This window comes from Ovis aries, chromosome 8, assembly GCF_016772045.2.
Source record: "Ovis aries strain OAR_USU_Benz2616 breed Rambouillet chromosome 8, ARS-UI_Ramb_v3.0, whole genome shotgun sequence".
Classification (NCBI taxonomy): Eukaryota; Metazoa; Chordata; class Mammalia; order Artiodactyla; family Bovidae; genus Ovis; species Ovis aries.
In genome coordinates, this window is record NC_056061.1 from 89,645,088 (window position 1) to 89,672,028 (window position 26,941).

The window sequence follows — 26,941 nt, forward strand, 5'->3', positions numbered from 1 at the left end:
CCCGTGGGTGGCAGCTTCCCACAGGGCTCCTGGGTGCGGGAAGCGTTGAAAGAATCACAGTTTACCAAGCAATCTTCTTCATTTATCGACACTGAACAAAACCTGAAACCACATTCACGTCTGAATTTTGCAGGCTGGGGGGCCTTGGGGAAAAGGGACCCTCTGACCTGACGCTCAGAAGGGAGACGGGGGCATAGAGAGATGGAGTCTGCCCTGTGTGCCAAAATTTTGTGACGAGAGAAGAGGAGCTGGTGTTCACAGAAGACCCCACTCAGCACCAACTGGGCTCTTAACTGGCACGTTCAGTGAGATCCCAGAGCCAGGAGCACATTTAAAGTCATACTCCAAATTCAAACACCGTGGCCACAGTCAACTAGACATTCTCCCCGGTGTATTTGAAGAATATTACGATCTGGTCAAACTGTTCTTGTTAAGAGGATTCTCTAACTAGACACCGTTAGGAATGTACTTTCAAACTGTTTTCTCAGCGGGCAGCGTTAGTCACAAGTAGTCTTTCTAATGAATCACAGGGTCATGCCTTCATAGAGCTAAGAGCCTAGAAATGCCTTTTTCTTCCAGCACTTTCCTAGAACTCCCAGCAACAGCCAGCACGGTCGAGAGCATGCTTTCACTGCCACATGGTGCCCCAGAGCCTGTGTCCGGGTCCTCTGATCCTGTGGCTTCGCCAGGAAGCCCTGCTCTCCTCCTGTCCAGGGTCTGCAGGCCTGGGGTTGGGCCCTCCCCCACCTCCAGGGACGCCATCTGATTTACTTCCCCAGCTGCGGACTCACCCAGCCACGCTCCCTCTGTGTCTGCAGGGACCCTTCTAGCAAATAACGGGTCAAAGGGCAGGTTTGCGTCCTTGAGGACACGGGTTGAGAGAAATGAAGCCTTGCTCTGTGCTACACACGGAAAGCCCGATATTAAACACATCGTGGGCGGTCATTTGGGAGGTGGAGTCCCACCACCTTCAGTTCCCTTGTGGGTAACATATTGCACTGACTTTGAACTGACTATACCCAAACCACATGTTTGTAAACATTTAATTGTCTTTTAACTTTATGAAGTCATAAAGCGAGCCAGAGTGTTGGGAAGTGCGGTATGCGTGTGCCCCTTTAAGGTGGGGAGGCAGTTTAGAATCGATCGCTGTTCCCTGAGAAGGAGCGGAGGGGTCGGGGGGCTCCAGGACCCTGCCCGATGACCGCCCTGGACTAGGTGAGGCGGCAGTTCTTGTTGGGTTGGCTGATGCTGGGGGTGACCCCAAGACTGCCTTTGGAGCTGATATTCATCCTGTTAGAGAAACAGGAAAGACGTACCTTTTCAGAGGCACAGAAATGACACACTCAAGCCAACTTCTGAGCGAAACTTTAGTAAAACCCGACTGGGGATGGGACGATGGAATTATCAGTCTGTTCATAGTCTTTGCTGTTGGTACTCTTGATTGTCTTTCTTCACAAAACAGAGGCTTTTAACTTCTGACTTATCTGTCACTGTGGTTAAATTGTTCATTCCATGTTTAGTATAGCTTGACGTTTGTGAATAAACGCGTTTCTGCTTGCACACAGCTGTAGGTGTCATAGTTTCAGTTTCCTTGTAAGCCTGCCCCTCCCCCATGTCCTTCGCCCGGGGACAATCACTGATGTCCTCTGTTGCTGTCGGAGTCGCCAAGTCATGTACACTCTTTGTGACCTCATGGATTGCAGCACACTAGGCTTCCCTGTCCTTCAATATCTCTTGGAGCTTGCTCAAACTGATGTCCATTGAGTCAGTGATGCCATCCAACCATCTCATCCTCTGTTGCCCCCCTTTCCTCCTGCCCTCAATCTTTCCCAGCATCAGGGTCTTTTCCTATAAGTTGGCTCTTCGAATCAGGTGGCCAAAATATTGGAGTTTCAGCTTCATCATCAGTCCTTCCAATTGATATTCAGGGTTGATTTCCTTTAGGGTAGTCTGATTTGATCTCCTTGCAGTCCAAGATTCTCAAGAGTCTTCTCCAATACCACAGTTCAAAAGCATCATTTCTTCGGTGCTCAGCTTTCTTTATGGTCTAATTCTGACATCCATACATGACTACTGGAAAAACCATAGTTTTTTGGCAAAGTAATGTCTCTGCTTTTTAATATACTGTCTAGGTTGGTCATAGCGTTTCTTTCAAGGAGCAAGCATCGTTTAATTTCATGGCTTCAGTCACCATCTGCAGTGATTTTGGAGCCCAAGAAAATAAAGTCTGTCACTGTTTCCATTGTTTCACCTTCTATTTGCCATGAAGTGATGGGACCAGATGCCATGATCTTAGTCTTTTGAATGTTGAGTTTTAAGCCAGGTTTTCATTCTCCTCTTTCATCCTCATCAAGAGGCTCTTTAGTTCCTCTTCACTTTCTGTCTCAAGTGTGGTATCATCTACATATCTGAGGTTATTGATATTTCTCCTGGCAATCTTGATTCCAGCTTTGTGCTTCATCCAGCCCGGCATTTCACATGATATACTCTGCATAAAAGTTAAATGAGCAGAGTGACAATATACAGCCTTGATGTACTTCTTTCCCAATTTTGAATCATGTAAGTTGTTCCATGTCTGGTTCTGCTGCTTCTTGACCTGCACACAGATACCAGGAGATAGGTAACGTAGTCTGATATTTTTGTCCCTTTAAGAATTTTCCAGTTTGTTGATATCCACACAGTCAAAGGCTTTAGAATGGTTAATGAAGCAGAAGTAGATGTTTTTCTGGAACTCTCTTGCTTTCTCCATGACCCAACGGATGTTGGCAATTTGATCTCTGGTTCCTCTGCCTTTTCTAAAACCAGCTTGAACGACTGGAAGTTCTCAGTTCATGTATTGTTGAAGCCTGGCTTGAAGGATTTTGAACATTTCCTTGCTGGCATGTTAAATGAGCACAATTGTGCAGTAGTTTGAGCACTCTTTGGCATTGCTCTTCTTTAGGATTGGAATGAAAACTGGCCTTTGCCCGTCCTGTGGCCACTGCTGAGTTTTCCAAGTTTGCTGGCGCATTGAGCACAGCGCTTGCCCAGCACCGTATTTTAGGTTTGGAAATAGCTCAGCTGGAGTTCTATCACCTCCACTAGCTTTGTTTGTAGTGATGCTTCCTGAGGCCACTTGGCTTCACTTTCCAGGAGGTTTAACTTTAGGCGAGTGACCGCACCATCGTGGCCATCATGATTATCCAGGTCATTCTGACCTTTTGCGTAAAGTTCTTCTGTGTGTTCTTGCCGTCTCTTCTCAATGTCTTCTGCTTCCGTTAGGTCCGTGTGGTTTCTGTCCTTTATTGAGCCCATCTTTGCCTGAAACGTTCCCTTGAAATCTCCAGTTTTCTTGAAGAGATCGCTCATCTTTCCCATTCTGTTGTTTTCCTGTATTTCTTCACATTATGCCCTTGAGAAGGCTTTCTTATCTCTCCTTGTTGTTCTCTGGAGAGCTGGGTTTATCGTTCCCTTCCTCATTTGCCTTTCACTTCTCTTTTTTCTCAGCTATCTGTAAGGCCTCCTCAGACAACCGCTTGCCTTCTTGCATTTCTTTTTCTTTGGGATGGTTTTGCTCACCCCCTCCTGTGCAGTGTTACACATCTCTTTCCATAGTTCTCCAGACACTCTATCAGATCTAATCCCTTGAATCTATTTGTCACCTCCAGTGTATAATCAAAAGGGATTTGATTTAGGTCAGACCTGAGTGGTTTTCCCTACTGTCTTCAGCTTGAGTTTGAATTTTGTAATAAGGAGCTCATGATCTGATTCACAGTCAGCCCCTGGTCTTGTTTCCTCTGACTGTATAGAGCTTCTCCATCTTCAGCTACAAGAATATAATCAGTCTGATTTGGGTTTTGACTGCCCGGTAATGTGAATAGTCGTCTCTCGCGTTGTTGGAAGAACATGTTTGCTATGACCGGTGTGCTCGCTTGACGAAACTCAGCCTCTGCCCTGCTTCATTCTGTACTCAAGGCCACACTCCCCCGTCACTCTGAGTCAGCCTTAATCCTCATTTTGATCAAGGCCCAGGTTTCCTTGAGCAGAAAGGAAGGACTGTCGGCTGAGAGCGGTTTCGGAGGATGCCCCGTGTTTGCGGGAACTTGCTTTCTCGGGTCTGGCTCTGTTTTCCGCGGCTGTGACGTGCAGCGGTGGATGCGCCTCCCCTCCAGCCCGGCTCCTCCTCGTGTCTGCACGCAGCCTGGCCGGGAGCCGCAGGAGTCTCCACGGCCAGAAGCCCGCAGCCTGAAGGCTGGAAACCTGCCCACCCGGCCCCGCCTGAGGCGCCGGGGGCAGGGCCAGCATCCCCGCTCCTGGGTGGCGTCCCTGGTCCCCGGTGGCCTAGACTCGGCCCACTGGTGCTAGAGAAGCCGCCCCTTCAGCTTGGTGGGCAGAGGGTCCACTCCAGCAGTCTGGGCAGTGCTGTGCGCAGAGCGGGGGCCTCAGCCTCCCACGGAGAACCCCCTGAGCACAGCCGCGGTCGCAGGGCCAGCCGGGGTCCCGTCTGCACGGCCCGATGGTCTGTGAGTCACAGCGTCTGCGCTCCACCACCAAGGAGCGCCGGCGTGTGGCCGCTCGGTCCTCTGTGGGAGCTTGGCAGACAGCGCCATGGCCGGTCCGTGAGTCAGCTTTGTAGGCACCACACTGGCCGAGCTGGGCTGTCGTGAGGGGGGCGTCCCATGAGGCAGTCGGGGGCGGCCTGCACTCCCTCCCCGCCCACCGACCTTCTGCTCCCTCCTCAGAATGCTGAGGGCTCACCTGGGGGCCGAGGAGCCGGCGGAGACGGAGCCCGGCTGCCCAGAAGATGGCGGGGCCGGGCCCAAGCCCGAGACAGCAGCTGGGTACTCCCCAGAGGATGGCGGGGCTGAGGCCATGATGGTGAGCGGGGTGCAGGCCTGGAGGATGCAGGCCTGGGGTTGCAGGCCTGGGGATGAAGGTCCAGGGGGTGAAGGTCCAGGGGGTGCAGGCCTGGGGTTGCAGGCCTGGGGATGAAGGTCCAGGGGGTGAAGGTCCAGGGGGTGCAGGCCTGGGGGTGCAAGCCTGGGAGAGTTCAGGGCTGGAGAATGCAGGCTTAGGGGCAGTGCAGCCCTGGGGGTTAATATCTAGGGGGTTCAGGCCTGAGGGGTGCAGGCCTGGACGATGCAGACCTGGGGGGTGGAGGCCTGGGGGGTGGAGGCCTGGGGGGTGCAGGCCTGGGGGGTGCAGGCCTGGGGGTACAGGCCTGGGGGAGTGCAGGGCTGGAGAATGCAGGCTTAGGGGTGGTGCAGCCTGGGGGTTAAGGTCCAGGGGGTTCAGGCCTGGGGGATGCAGGCCTGAGTGGCGCAGGCCTGGGTTTCTCAGTTCCTGGTGTTGACCCACTCTTGCCAGTCCTTGCCCGACTGTGTTCTGGGCACCCAGCTCTGGAATGCCCCTGCTCCCCGCCCTCTCTTCATGACCCGCAGGTTCTATGCGGGAAAGTAACCGGGGTCTGGAGGACAGGGAACCACGCCCAAGCTTCTGGGGCCTCGTCAGCCCACCCCTCTGCCCAGAAGCTCTGCGGCATCAGCCTTCACGAACTTGTTTGTTTTTAGAATAATTCCTACAGATGAGGAAAAGAAGAATGTGAATTTACTTCACTATGGAAATGCATTGACTTTCCCACTGTTTCTAGAAGAAAATGAGAGAATAATATAATTACTAATTTTCTCTCAAATTGTGTTTTTTTCCTTTTAATAGTTAATTTGTAAATGTGATGTTAATTACTTTTTGGAGGTAATCTCTATAAAAGGAAAATATCTTCCTCAAGTTCTAGAGTTTTTTAAACTTATTTTTCCCTCCCCTAAGTCTCTCTACTAAACTGTTTCTAAGGTAGGCAAATTAATACCTTTTTTTCTGAAAACAGCTTTTATTCTGATATACAAAGAACATTTCCTTTGTTATGCCCAACAGCTTATATTTCTTTCATAAAAAGATGATTTCCACCCACTTTTTAAAAAGCATATTTATTTCTTTACTTATCTATTATTTTTGGCTGTGCTGGGTCTTCCTTGCTGTGCATGGCTTTCTCTAGCTGTGCGGAGCAGGGTCTACTGTTGGCTGCGGTCCTCACCGCGGCGGCTTCCCTCGCTGCAGAGCGCAGGCCCTAGGGTGCTCAGCCTTCAGTGCCTGTGGCTCACGGGCTCCAGGGCCCTGGGTCAGTAGGTGTGGTGCACGGCCTTAGTTGCCCTCTGGCATATAGGACCAGGGATCGATCCTGGACCAGGGATTGATCCAGCATCCGCTGCACTGCAAGGTGGATTCGTAACCACCAGACCACCAGGGAAGCCCCTTGTATTTCTAATTTTGAAGTCTGTTTTGTACTTTAATGTGGAGAGCTGGACATAATTGAGTGAAGAAGTGCAAAGCAACAAGTAACATCTATTCCCCATTTTTCATTCTCCGCACTGAGTGTTCTACGCATAGGTTTCCCCTCTCAAAGCAATGGCCTGAGGTCGCTTTGTATCATCATTTTAGAGGAGCAGAAGCTGAGGCCCAGAGAGGTTGAGTGGCTTACCTGAGGTCACACAGCAAGGAAGGGGGGCAGCCAAGGTCACAGTCTGGGTCTGAATCCCTTCGGCGCTCACACTCTTCAGTCCAGGCTGTCCTGACCCTTTAGGATAAGATGAGGGGGGAAGAAGCAAGAGCCCTCTCAGCCTCCTTCTGCCCAGTAGTGTTTAGCAGGAAGGATAAGCCTCCTGAGCTGGTTGTGTCACCTGTACGTGACTTGGTGGAGACGGACGGAGGTCTCCTGGCTGCGTCCGGCCCAGCGGCCGTGGGGTCCTGACAGCGGTCCTTGTTCTCTCCTGTTGCAGCAGCTGCAGCAGGAGGTCTCGGGGCTCCGAGAGGAGTTCAGGAGGCAGGAGGCCCGCTGGGCAGCCACCCACCGTGAGCTCCGGGCCCAGATGGACGCGCTGGTGAAGCAGAACCTGGAGCTGCGGGCTGGGCTAAGGGCCTCGGAGCGGCGCCGCCTGGAGGCCAAGCGGAGCTCAGCGGGCTCGGTGCACGTGAGAAGACGCTCAGACGCTCGGGTACCAGGGCCTCTGTTTGCTAGCCCAGAGCATCACCCACAGAGCTGCATGCTTGGCGTTGGGTGACTGTGGCACTTCCCGTGAAGGAGACAGGAGGGCTTGCCTCCTCTGGTCAGCTCCACGCCCCATGAGCAACCAGTTACAGTCGGGAGTGGGCCAGGGCATTCACGGGGGCCCTGTGTGTCTGTCTGCAAAGACATCTACTAACACCAAGCAAAAGCACTTGGATGCTGCCCGGGTTTACGGGGGGCGATCTGTGCTTTCTGCCCCTATTGACCAGTGTCACGACCCCTGAGGTGGGTCCGTCTAACCCCAGGGTTAGTCATGTGGCTGGGGAGCCAGAGTCCAGACTCGGACCAGCTCGCTGACCCCAGAAGCAGCCTACGGGCCCCAGGGCTCTGTCCAAGCACTGGGGTCACTTAATGGAGAGATGGGAAAGAGCTCGCCCTGCTTCCCTGCACACAGCGCCCGCTTCCGCGCGTGGGTGGCCGTCCTGAGCATAGGCCGCAGAGATGGTGGGGTGGCTGGGAGTCTGTTGCTGGGTTGGCATGTTTCCTGATATGCATCTAAAGAACTGGGCCATTCGAGCTGTGTGTGCAGGAGTCAGCGAGAAACCACGTAAACACCCTCGAAATGTAACTGGGGGTTTCCTCCAGCAGATTAAGGGAAGCGCTAACACTTCTTGTCTGCACTCACTGTGTGGGCTTCTGAGTCTGTAGTTCAAGGACTTGAAACTGAAAAATGAAAGCCACTCAGTTGTGTCCGACTCTGCGTGACCCCAGGGACTGTACAGTCCATTGGATTCTCCAGGCCAGAACACTGGAGTGGGTAGCCTTTCCCTCCTCCAGGGGATCTTCCCAACCCAGGAATCGAACCCAGGTCTCCCTCATTGCAGGTGGATTCTTTACCAGCTGAGCCCCCAGGGAAGCCCAAGGACTTGGGGTGTCTGTGATACGACGGATGGGCCTCCCTCTTCCTCTCTCTCTCTCGCTCATTTTGAGCTCCTGTGCTTGGCGGGCTTCCAAACATCCCTTAGCTCTGTGCACAGTCCCCGTCACAGGGTCACGGGGCTGCTTAGAGGGACCGGGCCTGCCCTGCAGAGCACACACCTGACCTGAAGGGAACAGACACACAAGTGAATTGCACACTTAGGTGCACACAGGCGTATCTGTGTGCAGACACGACTCAGGGGCAGAAGATCAGAAGGACAACGACCTCGAGGTCAGTGACCACCCATGAGCACGCTGGACCAGCTTCCCCCCAGCCCCCCCCCCCCCCCCCCGCCCCTTCCCCGCCCTCTGGGCTGAGTGGTGAGTAACTGGAATACTTCCTCCCACCTGAGGGATCCGGCCACTTGCTTCAGAGCTGGGAGGCTGTGGGTCTCCCAATTCAGATCTTAGATAAACTGTGAGTGATGCTAGAAACGGGGGCACGTTTTCTTCCTTCTTGAATCCTTTCTCAGCTGAAGACACACAGCGCAAGGAAACAGATCAGGCGTTGGTTTCGTTGCCTTGGGGATCTCGGGATATTTTCAGACAGTGAGCCACGACACAGAGCACCGCAAAGCACACAGGGCGCCTTGTCTGGGGCGCGGCGTGTGTTCCTGAGAGCCGGCAACACCCTGAGGGAGGATCCCACCCCGGTCCCCCACCTGGCATCCCTGTTTCCCCTGTAGTTACTGTTGAATGGATTAAATGTGCACTTCTCTCAGTTACTGTACCTCAGGAGACGTGACCTCGCTTCCTGAATTTTCTGTGTGATAAATTGTCTTAGGTGTCAGAGTCTGCTTTTGGGAAAACGTCCCCTCTGCCAGCTGATACAGGGATAATGCCGAAGCACGCTGGCCGGAGTCACAGGGCAGCGCTCCCGGGACTGCCGTCAGGAAAGGTACTTCCGCCAGCTGACTCTGGGGTGTGTCGTCTGTGAAAGGATGTGAAGGCTGGGGACCCAGGCCCACGTGTCCCCGCCGCGTCCCAGGGGCACCCTGCTTCCCTGGAGGAAATCCCTCTTGGTAAAGGCAGGGGTTCCCCTCCCTTGCTGCAGGCTCCCTGGGGCCCCGAGGGCAGAGGGCCTGGCAGGAGCTGGGCACGTGCGGGAGAGCCGTACACCTGGGTCTGTGCTTCCCTTCTGCTAGCCCAGCCTCGGGCCGGGGCCCAGGTGACCACAGCCGCGACGCTGTCTGGCTCGTCCTCGTGTGTACCTGCAGCCATCGCATCTCCTCGCGGCTCGTGCCCCGGCCTCTCTCCACGCACAGTCCACGCTGCTTTCTGGGGGCCTCCTGCGGGGTGTTATTTGATCCTGGCGGCATTTTCCTGGCTAAGGGCAGCCCCTCTTTAGTCCATCTTACTAGCAGCATATTTGCTACTTCAGCTCTGAGGTGTCTTCACACTTGGAGGCCAGCGTCTTGGGCTGAAAAGCCCCTGGACTGCTGGGGATGACCTCGTGTCCTACCCTCCTGCCCCAATACCTCTACTGAGCAGAAAATATTTTATTCCTTGAAGGAGGGTCTGGGATCTCCTAATCCAGGTGTTTATTAAAAGTAGGAAAGCTATCTTTTTCGGGTTGTTGGGGTGGGGAGTGTCCGAAGTTCCAGCGCTGTGTGGAGTCACTGGTTTGCTTTGGGATGAAGCTTTCTCTTATGTTCTGTGTTGAACTGAATTAATTAGGAGCGTGCAACATAATTCCTTAATCAATGCACATGCAAGTGAATTGGTGTGCTCACACCTGAAAGTTATCAATTTTTGAATAATGCAAAGGGTAGAAAAAATTTATGTTGTATGTTTTAAAACTCAGTTTTGAGCAATTTGTTTTGCCGTGATAGCAAACCTCTTTTAGACAATCAATGCTAACTTTCCTCGACTCCATATGAACATGGGCTATCGCATGGGAGATGAGATACACCAAGAATTCTGCTTTGCAGCACGTGAAAACAGGGCTATAACAACCTAGCTTCTGTGATGGCCAAGATGAGGTATTTGCTGATATTTTTGGATAATGATTGTCATTAATGCAAAAGTACTCCCACGTTTGTTTTCAGCCAATAAGCAGAGAGACAGAGAAAACTGACTCGGGGAAACTGATACCATGTGAAGACGGAGATAAAGCTCTTTCCAGAAGTCTTCAAGACAGACATGCAAAGCCTCCTGGGAGGGAACAAGCCTCTGAAGAAAAGCCAGCCCTGTCTGAGGATGGAAAGGTAACACTGGAGAGCAGCGCTAATTTGTACACTGAAAACCTAGATTTAGATGAAATTCCACTGTGTCTAAAAAGGAGACTCAATTTATCATTCTAAATAGTTTAAATTTATTAAGAATAATTATTTTTTCATGTATTAATGAATATTATCTGACTTTAATGCGAAAAAAGTAAATGAATGGAGTTGATTACCATTTTCTCTGTTGTGCTCTGTATATTCCTACACCTAGAAGCAGCCCCTTGAATAACTGACTCAAGGGACGTGAGTCTGAGTAAACTCCGGGAGTTGGTGATGGACAGGGAGGCCTGGCGGGCTGCAGTCCTTGGGGTCGCAAAGAGTCGGACACGACTGAGCTGAACTGACTGCATGGCAGACCTTGAGAAACATTGCAAATCAACTACACCTCGATAGAATACATTTTAAAAAAACAGCCCCTAGAAATAGAGCCATCACGTGACTCAGCACTCCCACTCCTGGGCACACAGCCACAGAAAGTCATAATTTGAAAGGGTACTCGCACCCCAGCGTTCATAGCAGCACTGTTTACAACAGCCGGGACACGGAAGCTAGCTAAGGGTCCGTCAACAGAGGAAGGAAAAAGCCGTGGCACGGATATACAACGGAGCGCAGCTCAGCCAGGGAACAAGTGAGGCAAGGCCACGTGGATGTAACCCGAGATTATCGTACTAAGCAAGACCAGACGCAGAAAGACGAGCACATGCGGCGTCACCCACATGCAGAATCTAAAGCATGATGTGAATGAGCTTACCCTCCAAATGGAAATAGACCCACAGACCCAGAACACAAACCCATGTTTACCGAAGAGGAAGCGGGGCACAGAGGGGTAAACTAGGATTAACAGGCACACACTGCTGCAGATAAATCGGATACAAGGACCAGCTGTGCAGCCTAGGGAGCTCTGCTCAATATTTTGTGATAACCTATAAGCGAAAAGAGGCTGGAAAAGAATATACGTATTTAACTGAATCACTTTGCTGTGTGCCTGAAATTAACGCAACACTGCAAATCAACTCTGCTTCAAGAACAACAGCAGCAACAACAAAAATATGACCAAAACCAAAAATAAAGGTCCTTGCAGCGCTGGGCTCAGGGCTGCTGGCGGAGCCCTCGGTCCCTGCAGCGCTGGGCTCAGGGCTGCTGGCGGAGCCCTCGGTCCCTGCAGCGCTGGGCTCAGGGCTGCTGGCGGAGTCCTCGGGCGGTTTGAAAACTGACAGCGGAAGAGGTTTTCTGTGGTGTCATTTCTGGCCCCGAGGTGCGCAGCTGAGCGGGCCTGCGGGCTCTGTGCCCGTCCTTGCCCCTAGGTGCTCCAACAATCGCCCCGAAGTCTGCAGAAATGGAGCGGCAGGAGGTCCCCAGCGCCAGCTGCCCTTGCGGTCGCGCCCCAGGACCACCGAGCCCAGGCCAACCCGGGTGAGCCCCCTCGAGCCGGCTTTTCTCCCGTGTTTGCTGTTTGCTCCCAGACGTTGGCTTTTACTATCCTGTTAGTGTTTATTATCCTGAAGGTCTTCCCTTGGCGAGCGCCTGTGGTTCTCAGCAGGTCGTCCACCCTGCTCTGACCCTCTTTCTCCAGTTCCTTTGGGTCTCCTTCTGCCAGTCTGCCCCGCACATCCCCTCTCCCCGCACACCCAGAGCTGGTCCTGGGGGCAGGCTGTCCACCACCCAGATGGGACCATCCCCTCCAGGGTCCTAGCAGCAGGACCCCCGAGCTCCGGACGTGTCAGGGAGGGAGCTCTTCCCAAGTCACTTCAGACCCACGTGCGGACCTGCCACCCTAAACCCTGCCTCACGCCAGCCGGGGCCCTGCAGGTTGGCACGTTTGTGCCGAGCATGAGCTGCGGGTGCCCGAGGCCCCCGTGAACTCAGCAGGATGATCAGGATCGCGTGGCTTCTGGAGACCTTGCCCTTAGCTGCCTGTCCCCCATGCCAGTCCTCCTGGCAGGACCCCCGGCCTTGCCATCTCAGAGCCCACCCTCAGCCTGGGTGGACGCGGACTTTTCTGCCTGCCTAGCGGGCCCCCGCCCCTCCTCCCTGCCGGTCCTCTGGGTCCGCCCCGGGGTCTCCCCACAGCCCAGGCTGGCTCTTCATCCCCTCGAGGGTCAATGCCGGCGGCCCCGGGCCCCCGAGAGGACCCTGTGGGCCAGGCCCGACCCTGCTCCCCCAACCTCAGTTTACCTGCTGGAGCTTCCTGCTCCTGATATGCCGAGTGGGACAGCCCCCGCCCACCCAAGCCTCAACCTCCAGCCCTGTCTCCCCTGACGAGCGGTGCCTCCTTGGAGACATGCTCCCCAGCTCCTGGGACTGAGGTGGCGCTCACCCCCAGACCCCTTCTGCCCAGCAGACCTGCCACCGTGGGGTCAGGTTTTCCTCTCCTCACACCCATCTGCCTGCTGGCTCATTCGCAGCTCCAAGGCAGAGAACAGGCCTTTGAATTCCATCACCCGAACCATCTTAGTACGTGAAAAAGGGTGAATATATTCTTTAAATGGGCTTCCCGGGTGGCGCTAGTGATAAAGAATCTGCCTGCCGGGGCAGGACAGGTAAGAGACATGGGTTCCATCCCTGGGTCGAGAAGATCCCCTGGAGGAGGAGATGATAACCCACTCCAGTATTCTTGCCTGGAGGATCCCATGGACAGAGGAGCCTGGTGGGCAGCAGTCCATGGGGCTCGCAGAGCCGGACACGACTGAAGCGACTTAGCAGGCGTATTCTTTAAATAGCTCACGTTTCCCGCGTGATCAATTGACCCTGTGTCTGTATAACTGACCCTCTGTTTGCATATTGATCTCGTGAAGGAAACAGAATGTGTTCATGTCAGTTTACGTGGGACTTGGAAACTAGATAATGTGGTTTCAAGACGTGTGTGCACTGTTCTCTCAGCCTCACATGCTTGCTCTGCAGACACAAGCTCCTCGCCCTCCGGGAGCAATGCAGGCAGGCTCCCCGCCCGGGTACCAATGGATGAGACCACGTGTTCCTCCCTGAGCATCTCCGAGGAGCTGCAGGTGGGTGTGTTGAGGGGGTGCAGCCCCCAGCACTGAGAGGGATGCCCCCTCTGTCTTCATGGGGAGAACAGAAAACCATGGTGATTCCAAATACCGCCCCCCTTACCTGCTGAGGGGCTGCAGCCTTGCCTACATGTCGAAACATTTTTCCTTGCTTTCACTTGGAGGCATTTAGCACGTTGTCAAAATAAGAGTGATACTTTTCCATCACTTGAGTTCTCAAATTGAAGTTTTATAACAGTTTTACTTATAATTTTTAACCAAAACTATTAATAGTAAAATCAAAGGCAAATATAGCATAATTACCTCCAACTGCTAGCTAGCAATCTGCTTATTATACACTGTATTTAAAACAAGAATCAGTAGCATTATTCAGTTCAGTTCAGTCGCTCAGTAGTGTTCAACTCTTTGTGACCCCATGGACTGCAGCATGCCAGGCCTCCCTGTCCATCACCAACTCCCAGAGTTTACTCAAACTCATGTCCATTGAGTCGGTGATGCCATCCAACCATCTCGTCCTCTGTCCCCTTCTCCTCCCGCCTTCAATCTTTCCCAGATCAGGGTCTTTTCCGGTGAGTCAGCTCTTCACATCAGGTGGCCATAGTATTGGAGTTTCAGCTTTAGCATCAGTCCTTCCAATGAATATTCAGGATTGATTTTCTTTAGGATGGACTGGTTGGATCTCCTTGCAGTCCAAGGGACTCTCAAGAGTCTTCTCCAACACCACAGTTCAAAACCATCAATTATTTTGCGCTCAGCTTTCTTTATGGTCCGATTCTACATCCACACACGACCACTGGAAAAACCATAGCTTTGACTAGATGGACTTTTGTTGGTAAAGTAATATATCTGCTTTTTAATATGCTGTCTAGGTTGGTCATAACTTTTCTTCTAAGGATCAGGCGTCTTTTAATTTCATGGCTGCAGTCACCATCTGCAGTGATTTTGGAGCCCCCCAAAATAAAGTCAGCTACTGTTTCCCCACCTATTTGCCATGAAGTGATGAGACTGGATGCCACGATCTTAGTTTTTTGAATATGGAGCTTTAAGCCAACTTTTTCACTCTCCTCTTTCACTTTCATCAAGAGGCTTTTTAGTTCCTCTTCACTTTCTGCCATAAGGGTGGTGTCATCTGCATATCTGAGGTTATTGATATTTCTCCCGGCAATCTTGATTCCAGCTTGTGCTTCATCCAGCCAGGCATTTCTCATGATGTACTCTGCATATGAGTTAAGTAAGCAGGGTGACAATATACAGCCTTGACGTACTCCTTTCCCGGTTTGGAACCAGTCTGTTGGTCCATGTCCAGTTCTAACTGTTGCTTCTTGACCTGCATACAGATTTCTCAGGAGGCAGGTCAGGTGGTCTGGTAATCCCATCTCTTTAAGAATTTATAATTTTCTTCATGGAAGGAAATTTGGGCTTGAACGTATTTATGGGGTAAAAGTTGTTGTTGTTTAGTCTCTATGTCGTGTCTGACTCTTTGTGACCCTCTGGACTCTAGCCCCCCAGGCTCTTCTCCATGGGATTCTCCAGGCAAGAATACTGTAGTGGGTTGCCATTTCCTCCTCCAGGGGAATCTTCCCGATCCAGGGATCGAACCCACGCCTCCCGTATTGCAGGCAGATTCTTTACCATCTGAGCCACCTGGAGAGCGCAGCAACAGCAATATGGTGTAGAAGTAGGGAGCTGTGAGAGATAACTTCCCTTCCCTTCTCCCAAGAACAGCCCACATTCTGTTCTGCCCTTTCTGACGTCATAAGTAAGGCGCTAAGAGTTGACATTTTCCTCTGGCTTTTACTTGACTTTGGACCCTCACTCATGGGCTCACCTCAATGCCTCAGAAGCAACCCCGCCAGCTCTGCGTGGGGCGACGATGGGGGGGGCGACGATGGGGGGGCGACGATGGAGGCGATGATGTGGGGGCAACGATGGGGGGGCGACGATTGGGGCTGATGATGGGGGGGCAACGATGGTGGGGCAACGATGGGGGGGCGACGATCGGGGCCGATGATGGGGGGCGACGTCTTGATCAGGAGGTTTCCCTTACCTGCTGTGCTGCCACTCGGCCATCCTGGCCCAGATCAGATGAACAGGGACGCTGGGGATGTGCGCCTTCACAGAAGCCCAGAACATGGCCCTGGATGGGCCACGGGGCTGGCCCAGTGAGGTGCGGTGGCAGGCGTCCTAACCACGGTCTCCTCAGACAATGTGATGCTCTTTCCACAGGATCTTCCTGTAGAACCAGAGTTGCCCCCAAATGCGTCCCAGCGTGAGGACACCAAGATAAGACAGGAGGAGGAGGGGGAGGTCCAGCACCCCAAGGATGAGGTACGTTGTGGTGGTGCCATCCGTCTTCCCAGACCCAGCTCCCGTGCTGACAGTCTGCTTCCAGTAAACAGGGCCGCGCACCTCCCAGAGCAAGGCAGGCTCGCACGCAATTTGCTCGTATTTGCCTGGAGCGCCTCCTTGCTCCACACTTCAGCCCTTGCAAAGAGTCTCAGCCCCTGAAGGTCACGTCCATGGAGAGGGCGGGGGTGGGTGTTGTTGGGGGGCAGGGCTCCCAGGAAGCGGGTGGAATAGTGTGGCCACAGCTGCAGCCCCAGACACCACCCCACGATGTTCTAACTGGGACGTGACGGAGAGCCCGCAAGACACCAGACTGGTGTGTACAGCTACACGTTGGTCTTAAAAAAATCAGACCCCCCCGGTTATTAGGAAAGTGTCTGTTCATCGTCACCCTCTTCCTCGGGGGCTCAAGGATGAAGCTAGAAAGTGGGCAGGTGCCAGGCTTTCACGGGGGGGGGGGGGCTCTTCTGCCTACTGGGTGCTCTTGTGCCGGAGAGATGCTCAAGTCAATGGGAAACTCGGGATTCCACACCAGAGAGGGAGTAGCCGCCAGCCCTGTCCCGGCCATGAGTTCTCGCTCAGTCATTCAGGGACTGGTCAGCTCTCTAAGCCTCATCCATGAGCTTCACTGGATGGATGGTGATGAGAGCGAGTGACACAGGGCATGGCCTGTGCTCCTGCTCAGTAGTAAACACCTAACAGAAGTGCCTTAATTATAGAATTAGCATTAGTACTGCAGCAGACTTAGGCAGAGAGCCAGGGACTCAGTCCTAGTATAAGCTGGAGGTCAAAGGGAAGGAGATGGTTTCTCTCTTCTTCAGTTGAATGGCTTTTGCACTGTCTGGTAGGAGAAGGAACTGGTCTCCCCATAGCTGGGTGCTAGCTGCTGGGCACTGGGTGCTGGTCTCTAGGTACTAGGCACTGGGTGTTGAGTGCCAGGTGCTTGGTGCTGGACTTTGGGTGCTGGGCACTGGATGCTGGGTCCTAGATGCTCAGTGCTGGTCTTTCGGTGCTGGGTGCTGGATGAAGCAGGAAGCCCGGGCCTTGGAGCCACAGGGGCCTGGGACAGAATCACTCTCAGTGACCATGATCGTGAACATGGGAAATGAACTGATCTCCTGAGCCCTCAGTTTCCACAGCTGAAAATCAGGGCACACGTGTTTAACAGATCAGCATTCTCAACTGGCCCCCAGGAGCATTTACAATGCTGGGGGTCACTCTTGGCTATCATGACTGGAGTGGTGGGGGGCTGTTGGCATCCAGAGGGTGGAGGCCACGGGCACGGTCAGTGTCCTACAGCATATATAGGGTGCCCCCTCCATTCCTACACACACGACAAAGGACGATCTGGCTCAAGCTGTCAGCTGTGCCCAGGCCGGGAGAATCCGCTGCAGGCTATTACGCAGACTAAGGTCACAGCAGGCCGGTGCCGCGTGGTGCATGTCGAGCACCAGGCACCGACAGCTGAGAACTCTGGGTATGACCAGTAGAGGCACGGGACGTGTTTGGAGGGAGCAGGGGTCACGTTGACCAAGGCTCATGGGACGAACGGATGTCTGGGTTGTGTTAAGTTATCGTATTTGGGGGAAGAGATTCAGCAGAATCTGGAGTTTTTACAGGAACTTCTCCAGAAAGGTGATTGTCCAGATAGTTTGGGATCTAACTTGGTTCTGAGAGTGGTAACCTGATAACTGTCTTCTAGCACCGAAACATCACCAGACTGCGTTTGACACATTTCTTAGGCCTTCTTTAAATATGCAACTTGACTTTTTTTTTTTTTTTTAAACCAGGCTTAGGGATTAAGAGGTAGCGCTAGGGCCCTGGGAGTCCTGAAGGGCTGCAGAGCTCATCTCTGCTGTTTCCCTCTTGTTTTACTGGTTTTAATTAGAGAGGTCAGCTGATGGCTCTGTGTTTTCATTCCAGCTAAAGCCTCTGACCCTTTCTGAGGGTGAATGTTGGAGTGCTGAACTATTTCACTGCCATACGAGCTCTCAGTGACCTGAGCTAACCCACACGTACTTTTTTGTTGTTGTTATTGCAAACTAATGCAAATAGGAGAGTCTGGAAGAACCTGTTTGGAAGGTGGCCTCCCATTACGTCACAGCTATGTGGTGTTGATCTTGTAACCTACCCAGCCCTTCACACTTTGAACCCCGGAGTTTCCCTGATGTTGGGGCAACAGATAGTTGTTTCTTAGCCAGACTCAGGATGGTGTGGAAACGCAGAGACCAAGGATGGGTGCAGATGCTCGGTGTAGATGGTGAAGGCAAGCTGCTGGGCAGGACAGGACCCGGGCGTCCTGGGAGGGAGATGCTGGACAAATAAGCCTTCTCTCTGCTTCCACTCACTTTGGGACAGACGATCCATGTGAGAAGACTCACTTCAAAACAAGAAAGCACTGCGCTTGAACCTCGGGAGCACAGTTTTCCAAATAATTCAACTTTACTTAAAGAGTTCTCTCCACGTGTTCATTCTCTCAGCCTCTATTCCTGACGAGCAAAGACGCTCAGGATGGCCGGCACCAACTGACTGGGCCAGACCCTCAGAGCTCGGAGTAGACTGAGATTTCTTCCTCCCAAGTTCTCACTTTGAAAACAAATCCATCCATTAAACAGATTTTTGTATCTGTAGCCTTCCTTTCTTTAACCCACCCTCCCTGCTGCATGGTCCAGGCTCACCCGGCTTAGCCCAGGGACCCCCCAACAGCAAGCATCTCCCCCTCCTCTCTTGCACTTTCCCACCTGGTCCTTCTCCACTTGATTGAAAATCAAAGGAGTCATCATAACTCAGAAACTCACAATCATGGGACCTGTTAAAAAGGCAGATGTGTGGACAGATGACCATAGACGAGCTCGTGTGTTATCCAGAACTGGGCGGTGAGGCTCTCGGTGGCAGGGATCACAGCTCACACTCACTGCGCTCGTCATGAAATAGGGGGGGTCTAGATAGCTACAGATCCCCCCAAGGGTGCTTAGCTTGGCAGGTTCCAGGTTCCAGAGCCCATCTGGGTGAAAGGCTGAGGGCTACCTCTCGGCCAGTGATCCCCCGGACTAACCAGGCATCCTAGTTGCCTCCATTTTGGGGGCTTTGATGTCCTGCTCCTCTTCCAAAGCCCTACTTTCCTTACCACACACAGCTCAGGCCTCACCCTGCAGGAAGCGCTCTACTAGATTCACAGATTAAGCCCAGGCTCAGAGTGACCCCCCCCCCAGAGAAAGCGATGGCACCCCACTCCAGTACACTTGCCTGGAAAATTCCATGGATGGAGGAGCCTGGTAGGCTGCAGTCCCTGGGATTGCTAAGAGTCGGACATGACTGAGTGACTTCCCTTTCACTTTTCACTTTCATGCATTGGAGAAGGAAATGGAAACCCACTCCAGTGTTCTTGCCTGGAGAATCCCAGGGACAGGGGAGCCTGGTGGGCTGCCGTCTATGGGGCTGCACAGAGTCGGACACGACTGAAGTGACTTAGCAGCAGCAGCAGCAGAGTGACCCTCGGACAGCATCCCGACACAGGTGTGTTTCTGGTGTTTGCAGACACACTCTGCCGGGGCTGGGAGAGCAGGCGCGGCACATCGCCGCCCTCTGGAAGCTGGGCGTGTTCCCAACAAGCAGTCAGGTGAGTGATGCCACGAGCACCTCTGGGGAGAGGTGCTGGCCATGGGCAGGAGATGCGCAGGGCGCTGCCTGGGGAAAGGTTAACTCTACCAGCTGTGGGCACTTTTAAAGCAAAGTCTCCATGGCAGACGTCGGCCAGGTGACTCAGCAATTAACTCACTTAAAAGCCCTTTTCATACTGTTCCTGGGGTTCTCAAGGCAAGAATGCTGAAGTGGTTTGCCATTCCCTTCTCCAGTGGGCCACGCTTTGTCAGAACTCTCCTCCATGACCTGTCCATCTTTGGGTGGCCCTACATGGCATGGCTCATACTTTCATTGTGTTAGACAAGGCTGTGGTCCATGTGATCAGTTTGATTAGTTTTCTGTGATTGTGGTTTTCATTATGTCTCCCCTCTGATGGATAAGCATCAGAGCTTGTGGAAGCTTCCCCATGGAAGGGACTGGCTGTGGGGTGAACTGGGTCTTGCTCTGGTGGGTAAGGCCATGCTCAATAAATCTTTAATCCAATTTTCTGCTGATGGGTGGGGCTGTGTTCCCTCCCTGTAGTTTGGCCTGAGGTGGGGTAGTGGCATTATGGACTCAGTGGACATGAATTTTAGGAAGCTCCGGGAGGGAGATGATAAAGGACAGGGAAGCCTGGTGTGCTGCAGTCCATGGGGTCACATAGAGTGGGACATGACTGAGCAATTGAACAACCAACATCAGCATTACAGCCAGAAGTTTGAGAATTTTGCCTCTGGAGCGGATTTTTGAGAGAGTGCACAGATTGTACCCCCAAGGTCTTTCTTGCTGCCTGTAGCTACTGAGGCTCTGTGTGAAATGGGCATTTCCACCTTCTTGAGTTGCTACTCTTGCTGTTGAAACTAACAAAGTCCTGATCCTGCTCTGAGCTTTGTGGATTTCCAAAAGATTGTCCCTCGATGGCTTTACTGCAGCCGTTTAGCCTCCACCCCATTATGGGTCTGCCTGTCTCCAGAGCCGTCGTAGAAGGAAGGTCAGCCTTGAGGTCACCATCTCGACTTCTTTGCACAAAGTGTCACTTCCTGATCTGGGACCGATTTGAAAATAGATCCCCCTCTGGGTTGGACACTTCCCATGTGCCATCATTTAATATCCTTCCTGACCACTGTACCTGGTTTCACAGCTGTCCTGAGAGAGGGTGGAATTATAACATGCTCTCTGAGATCACCGGGACCGTAGGTCCAGTTTGTGAATACCCACCAGTGTCTGCCTTGAAGGACCAGGGTCCCTGATGAATGAGCCAGTGACAGTTTACCTGTTTAATTCAAGAGGTTCATTGATTTGCCTTTATACTTTCCAACCAAAGAGTTGTTTCCTATTTGTCAAGTGTTTCAAATCCTGTTGTTCCTTACACATAATTGGAGGTGGGTTAGTACTGCCCTCGGCTTTTCAAAACAAAGATGTTGAAATGATACCAAACCAAGGCGTCCTTCCCTCACTGAGACAGGGAGTCCATCTCTCTGAGTTTGTAGCCCACAGAACCAAAGCCACCCTCAGTATAGGCTCGCTGGCTATCATGCAAACCACCCCATGCGCTCCCTTCTCTAGCTCTCTCAATTTTAGGTGGTCACTGTCTTTCTCTCTGGGAAATATGGCTAATCAGCCCAGAAGGGGGTGTCAAGGACAGCTGGTTATGGTATTGACTAGGGGCAGAGAACCTCATGTTCTGTTGAGGGTAGTAAAACAGAGGATCCTGGTGGGACAAAATATTTCTATTGGGTGTGTGTGATCCTGGACATGAATCTCAGTCTGAGACTTTTCCCTCTATTTTAACTTTGCTGATTTAATTTTCTTTATAGGAGGGCCTCCCTGGTAGCTCAGTGGTAAAGAATCTGCCTGCAATGCAGGAGACCTGGGTTCGATTCCTGTGTCAGAAAGATCCCCCTGGAGAAGGAAATGGCAATCCACTCCAATATTCTTGCCTGGAGAATCCCATGGACCGAGGAGCCTGGCCGGCTACAGTCCATGGGGTCACAAGAGTCGGACACAGCTTAGCAACTAAACCACCACCACCATAGGGGTATGACTCCTTTCTTCGGTTTGACTCCTATTTAAATGTACTGATTCTATGTGAGCTTGAGAGGAACGTGAACTCTGTTGGGCACTGCATTCTGTATTTATCCATTAGAGCAAACTCTTTAACTGTTACTCAGCCCCCCTTTTTTTTGTTTGCCCTAAATTTAAAAATATGTATTTATTTTAATGTAAGCGTCCGATATGCTCCTTACTCAGATTCACCAAGTTTTAAGCTGTTGCCACATCTGCTGTATCATTCTCTGTGTGCATATATGTATACATGCAAACACACACATCCATTGTTTCTATTTTCTGTTCCTCTTGGGGATAAGCTGCATATATTAAGATCAATGCCCCTCTGACCCTGAAGACTTCTGTTCCTATGACCAGTCCTGTGGGGTCAGGGCTCACCCTGCTCCAGCATGACGTCGTCTTGACTAATTGCATGTGCTAGGAAGGCCATGTTCTGAGGTACTGGGGCCAGGACATCAATACAGGAACTCTGGGTGGGGGACAGGTCAAGCCGTAACATGCCCCTTGGATTTCTTTTCATTTATTCTGCTTGGAATAAGCTGGACCTCCTAGATCTGTGGAGTCGCATTTTTGCATCCAGTCTGGGAAATTCAGTCACTATCTTTGATCATATCTGCATTCCTCCTCGTTCTTGCCTTCTTCTTCTGGAATTCCAGTCCGAGGCTTTCCCATATCTTCTCTCTCCCCTCGAACATTCACCATCTGGCATGACCCCTCAAGTTCACAGGAAACAGTGACAGTGAACTCTACCATACCGAGGGTCCAAGGCCTTCAAAGGTCCATTTGCTGTGGGGTGAGTGATGACGGTCTTGAAAGGCAGGATTTAGGGAGCCAGAGAGCATATGGAAGGAAAGAAAAATCTTAATTAGGACATAATTTGAGTGAAGTTGGGAGAATATAAATTATGTATTTTAATGAGACCAGGGAGATGGGCCTGCCTGGAGCAAGACATTCAAATATCAATAAAATATGAGAGAGCAGGATACAAGAACATCTTGCAAACTAGCCCTCTTGGAGCGGCTCACTGTAAAATATGTTTGTACAGCTAAATAATGCAACAAATATTCCAGCTATGAAGATCTGTTGAATTAACCTGTATTCTTCAGAAAAAGTCTGCCCTGGCCGCTCAAAGGAAATCGTGTTTCCAGATGGGACGGTGCAGCGTCTGAGTGATGGACGCGAGGAGACTGTATTCCCAGATGGGACCATTGTGAGTGTGGAAAGGTTGGTACCAGGACAGGTGGTGTCGGTCTGAAGTCTCCGGAATTTGTGGTTTGTGCAGTTGTCAATTCTCTGGATTAATCTAAGTTTTGTAAAAGTTGCAGTATTTGTATAAGTATAGCAGAAAACTTCGTTGACCCTCGAGGTTTGGTCTTATAACCTTGATCTGATTGATCATAGCTAAGATGGATCTAAACACTCATTTTTTTAAAAATATTTTTTTAATTGGAGCATAGTTGCTTTCCAACACTGTGTAGGCTTCTGCCATGCTTCGAGGTGAATCAGCCATAGCTGTGCTATGCCCCCGCTCTTGAAGCTCCCTCCCACCTCCCGCTCCATAGACACTCGTTGTCAAGTGTTTCCTCCACTGACATTGGTCGTGACTGGACTGCAGCCATGAAAACAACCCCCGGCATTCGGGCTGTGCCCACCGAGGCCGAGTGTGCAGCAGCCCAGCCGGCAGCAGCACTCACGGGGCAGCTGTCCAGGACGCCCGGGGAGGTGCCGTCCCGACGGGGGAGCAGGGAGACCGGCACCCCCGCCCCGGGCCGCCCTCAGACCCCCGAGCGCCCCCGCCCCACAGCGCAGGGGCCCGGCAGCGGCGGGCTGCTGCCTCCGTGGCTCCCCTCTCCTGTCACGGAAGCCCCAGGTGTCGGCACCACCGCCGGGATCGCTGTGCAAGCGACTCCACACCAGGTCCCCGCCGCTCCCATGGGACGCCGCCTCAGATCCTCCCCGGGTGATCCCGCCTCAGATCCTCCCCGGGTGATCCCGCCTCAGATCCTCCCCGGGTGATCCCGCCTCAGGGCCCCTCTCCCCGGGTGGAGCCCTGCGGCCTCTCCTTCCTCCTGCAGAGCTACCTTCCGGTGCCCCGCAAGCAACTCTGCCGGAACAGGCCCGTGACCCCGGCCTCTCTCCTGAGCTCTCCCCAGGCCGCCATTAGCCCTGCTCAGCTCCTGTCTATAGCCTGACTCTGCAGGTGCCTGCGCTGCTCCCACCCTGGCGGGATCTGTACCCCTGTCTACCAAGATCTGGGGGTGAGGTGTGCAGACTTGGGTGGTCACATCCCTTGGCCCCACTGGTCCCCACGGGAGGTGCTGGCCACTGACAAGCTTGTTCTCTCCACCAGGAATGGTGACAAGACCATCGTGCTCAGCAACGGTCAGCGGGAGATCCACACGGCCCAGTTCAAGAGGAGGGAGTACCCCGACGGCTCCACCAAGACCGTGTATCATGATGGCCACCAGGAGACCAAGGACGCCTCCGGGAGGGTCAAGGTTAGGGATGAGGCTGGAAGCATCATCCTGGACAGGAAGTAGCTTCTCCTTCAAAACTAGCCTTACCCGTGACCTTCCAGTATCACCTTGACCTTCCAACATCACCTTGACCTTCCAACCTTACCTGTGAACTTCCAACATTACTGTGACCTTCCAACCTTACCGGTGAACTTCCAACATTGCTTGTTGGAACTTGTTCCAACTTATGTGTAACCTTCCAAGTACATTATTTACTAAAAAAAGAAACAACTAATATTTGTGGCCCTAAATGATGAAAAATTATGTAAAACTTGAGGACTATCCAAGTCATCCAGAAATTATAAAGGAAGAGACAGCCTGATCCCGGGCTCCTGGTTCGGAAAGGTGGCTGCATCAACACTAGTCCAGCCAGAGAACAGGAAGCTCGCAGACAATGACTCCAGGGCCCCGGCCAGACCCCTTCCTCTCTGCCCACCACAAGAACCAGCTCTACATGTGACGGGCAGCCTTCCCTGGGCCCTGGGCGCCTCTGCCTCTGCCTGCAACTGGCCCCTGGTCCTCTCCTCCTGAATTACACCAGCTTAGCCTGACCATCCCGAACATTTTCCTCAGGGCACCAGTTCACGCCACTACAGGAGCGCCCACGGGGAGCCCGACTCAGGGTCTGAGTGACCTGGCCTCATGCCCACCGCTGTGTGGGTGGTAAGCCACCTCCTGAAACTCTGCATTTTAAAATCTCACAGTCAAGGCAATGAGAGTTGCCCCTTTTATTGTTTTTCAGGCAGCCTAGAAAATAAGACACAAACTGGCATTTAACTGATTTTTATACTAAAATAGAGAGTCCCAAAATACAAGAAAGGAATAATTTCCCGAAAAATCTTATGAGATGTTTGTATGTGCCCATGTCTTCATGCGACAGAAGTGAAGTATAATGTTAGTGCCTGGGATCATTTCAGTCCTAAAGTCTATGGTGCACACCCCACAGTAGCCTCAGTGGTTGGGTGAGGCTTTTTGAAGTAACTCAAGAGTAATGTGTGGTCTTGGCTTTGATTTGAAAATCAAAGCATTCTATTGCAATCACACTGGATGGGGCCTTTTCCACCCAAGAGGCAGATACCACGAGGTGAGGTCATTTGTCAGATGTAACAGACCAAACCAACCCACTGCTAAAAAGCCAAAAACAGAAAAAGTGAAAGTGTTAGCTGTTCAGCCTTATCCTACTATTTGTGGCCCCACGGACTGGCCCACCAGGCTCCTCTGTCCATGGGATTCTCCAGGCAAGAGTACTGAAGTGAGTTGCTTTTCCCAGGGGATCTTCCAACCCAGGGATTGAACCCAAGTCTCCTGCACTGCAGGCAGGTTCTTTACCTTCTGACCACCATCAGGGAAAAGCCAGAAATGGATTCACTCATTGCTTTGACTATTTTGAGTTGGCTTATCCTGGAAATTTCCATTAAAGCAAACAAAACAAAACACTGCTCTACCAAGTTAAAGGGCTTCTAGCTGTTTGTGGAGATCAGGGGAAGAAGGCAGCATACAATTTTGTGGATAGACTCTGTTCAAACACCAGATACTCTGCCGAATGGGCAGAATGCTTCCCAACAGCCACGCACATGAGATCATGGGTCAGAATAAGACAGGTCGCCCAGAAGGCCTGTGTGTGCTGTGCGTTCTGGTATGCTGCATATCAGAACAAGCTTATAAAACCGTTTCCTTCTGATTCCCAAAATCTAGACCGTACTTTTAAATCTGGGCTTCCCTAGTGGCTCAGTGTCTGCCTGTCGAGGCAGGAGACTCGGGTTCCATTCCTGGGGGGGGAAGATCCCCTGGAGAAGGGAATGACTACCCACTCCAGTATTCTTGCCTGGAGAATTCCATGCACAGAGGAGTCCGGTGGGTCACAGAGTTGCAGAGTCGGACATGACTGAAGCGACTTAGCATGCATGCATGCATGCATAGATCCATATACCTGCAGCAGTCTGCAGCAAGCTGAGTTGGCTGGAAGGGCATCGACAGCCTCACAGCATGGGGTTGACGGGCATGTGGGGAAACCAGGAGGAGCCAGCCACGGGCTCCAGAGGGGGGCTTGAAGGAGGAGCCAGGCTTCCCCACCCAGGGACAGTCCCCTCCCTTGGGACCTGCCGCATCTTCACCCCCGTCACCACTGCTCTCCTTCAGAGCCCAGCGCAGCCGCCCTGGGTCCAGCCTCCACGTCCCAGGAGGGCGGAGCCCTGCAGGAACACGGGAGCCCCGCCCCTCTGCGTGAGGCCCTCTCCCCACACTGAGAAACACAGGCGTCCCTGCCCCGTGGCCAGGTGAGCCTGCGTCACTTACACGGTCCAGTACACGGTCCTGCTGCGGTCCCCTGATGGATTCCAGGGAAGGGTGGAGGGCTGGTGGTGGGCACTTCAACTGTTTCCTGTTCTGGAGGGACATCAGCTTCTCAGCATCTCAGGAGCAGGGGGGCGGGGCGGGGCGGCTCAGCTAACACCGGACTGGTCCTCCCCGCGGGGAGCTGAGAAGCCCAGCCCAGCATCCTCCCCTGCCTCCACGGCCGCTGTGTCAGCAGCCAGCCTGCAGGTGGACGGTGGCTGGGAACAGGAAGAGGGCGAGGCGTGAGGAGATGCGCGGGCAGAAGACCCCACATGGCCGCGAGGGCGGCAGTGGTCAACTAACTGTCGGCCCACCGACCCGGGGCTCTGACACCCGATCCCCTGCGGCCTCCCCACCTGTGGTCCTGAGGTGGCGGGAGCGTGCCCGCAGAGGCTCTGCTTAGGGGAGTCTGGCAGGTGGGCGTCCCACGCAGCCCAGAGTGACCTCGGTGTCACGGGAAGAAACCCCTTCGTTCCTCATTCCTTCTAGAAGATCCTGATCCTGATTTCCTGTTCCCTCTCTGCTGGTTCCCTCTAAGCCCAAGCCAATCCAGTTTCGAAATGAAAGAAGAACCTTGCCTTTCAGCTGTAAGACTCTCCCAGGCCCCAGAGGACTCTCAGAACCAAAGATCCCAGTCTGTTTCCCCGACTCTGTGACTGACCGTTTTTGCAGTTGCTCGGTCACCAGTCCCCGGGTTGGAGAGCAGGCCTGGGCCTCCTCAGTCTGCGTCCACTTCCCTCTCTGGGTTGCCCGCTCCTTTGGTGTGTTGTTTTGGGGGTATGAGGCCAAAAAGAACCCCCGACATCCCCG

The 26,941-nt window shown here is 52.7% G+C and overlaps 1 protein-coding gene and 1 long non-coding RNA gene across 5 annotated transcripts; one reads left to right on the top strand and one right to left on the bottom strand.

The window, feature by feature from the left end:
- Positions 1-24,640, top strand: TCP10L (t-complex 10 like). 4 transcript variants are annotated; one of them, XR_006060691.2, is made up of 11 exons: positions 1-4,857; positions 6,810-7,025; positions 8,799-8,912; positions 10,063-10,221; positions 11,544-11,652; positions 13,141-13,244; positions 15,474-15,575; positions 19,131-19,212; positions 22,388-22,505; positions 23,357-23,544; positions 23,632-23,743. XR_006060691.2 is itself a non-coding variant. In XM_042253715.2 (11 exons), the coding sequence occupies exons 2-11, from the start codon at positions 4,723-4,725 to the stop codon at positions 23,819-23,821; spliced, it is 1,329 nt and encodes a 442-aa protein (XP_042109649.1). In that variant the 5' UTR covers positions 34-4,594; position 4,722; the 3' UTR covers positions 23,822-24,640. The 4 variants fall into 4 exon arrangements, 1 of the variants encoding a protein (XP_042109649.1); XR_006060692.2 differs by having other exon boundaries at positions 23,357-23,539; XR_003590196.3 differs by having other exon boundaries at positions 23,357-23,481; positions 23,632-23,742.
- LOC121820219 (uncharacterized) lies at positions 20,483-26,542 on the bottom strand. The gene is made up of 3 exons (XR_006060693.2): positions 26,488-26,542; positions 26,093-26,349; positions 20,483-22,089 (listed from the first exon to the last, which is right to left on the bottom strand). It is a non-coding gene; the product is annotated as an uncharacterized LOC121820219 (long non-coding RNA).
- Between the last annotated feature and the right edge of the window lie 399 nt (positions 26,543-26,941).

What these genes read in the sequence shown, in the direction of transcription:
- TCP10L (XM_042253715.2), top strand. Translation starts at nt 4,723, where the DNA reads ATGCTGAGGGCTCACCTGGGGGCCGAGGAGCCGGCGGAGACGGAGCCC. An exon ending in GCATCTCCGAGGAGCTGCAG is followed by an intron (nt 13,245 to 15,473) that starts GTGGGTGTGTTG and finishes CTCTTTCCACAG; the next exon opens with GATCTTCCTGTAGAACCAGA. An exon ending in ACCATTGTGAGTGTGGAAAG is followed by an intron (nt 22,506 to 23,631) that starts GTTGGTACCAGG and finishes TCTCTCCACCAG; the next exon opens with GAATGGTGACAAGACCATCG.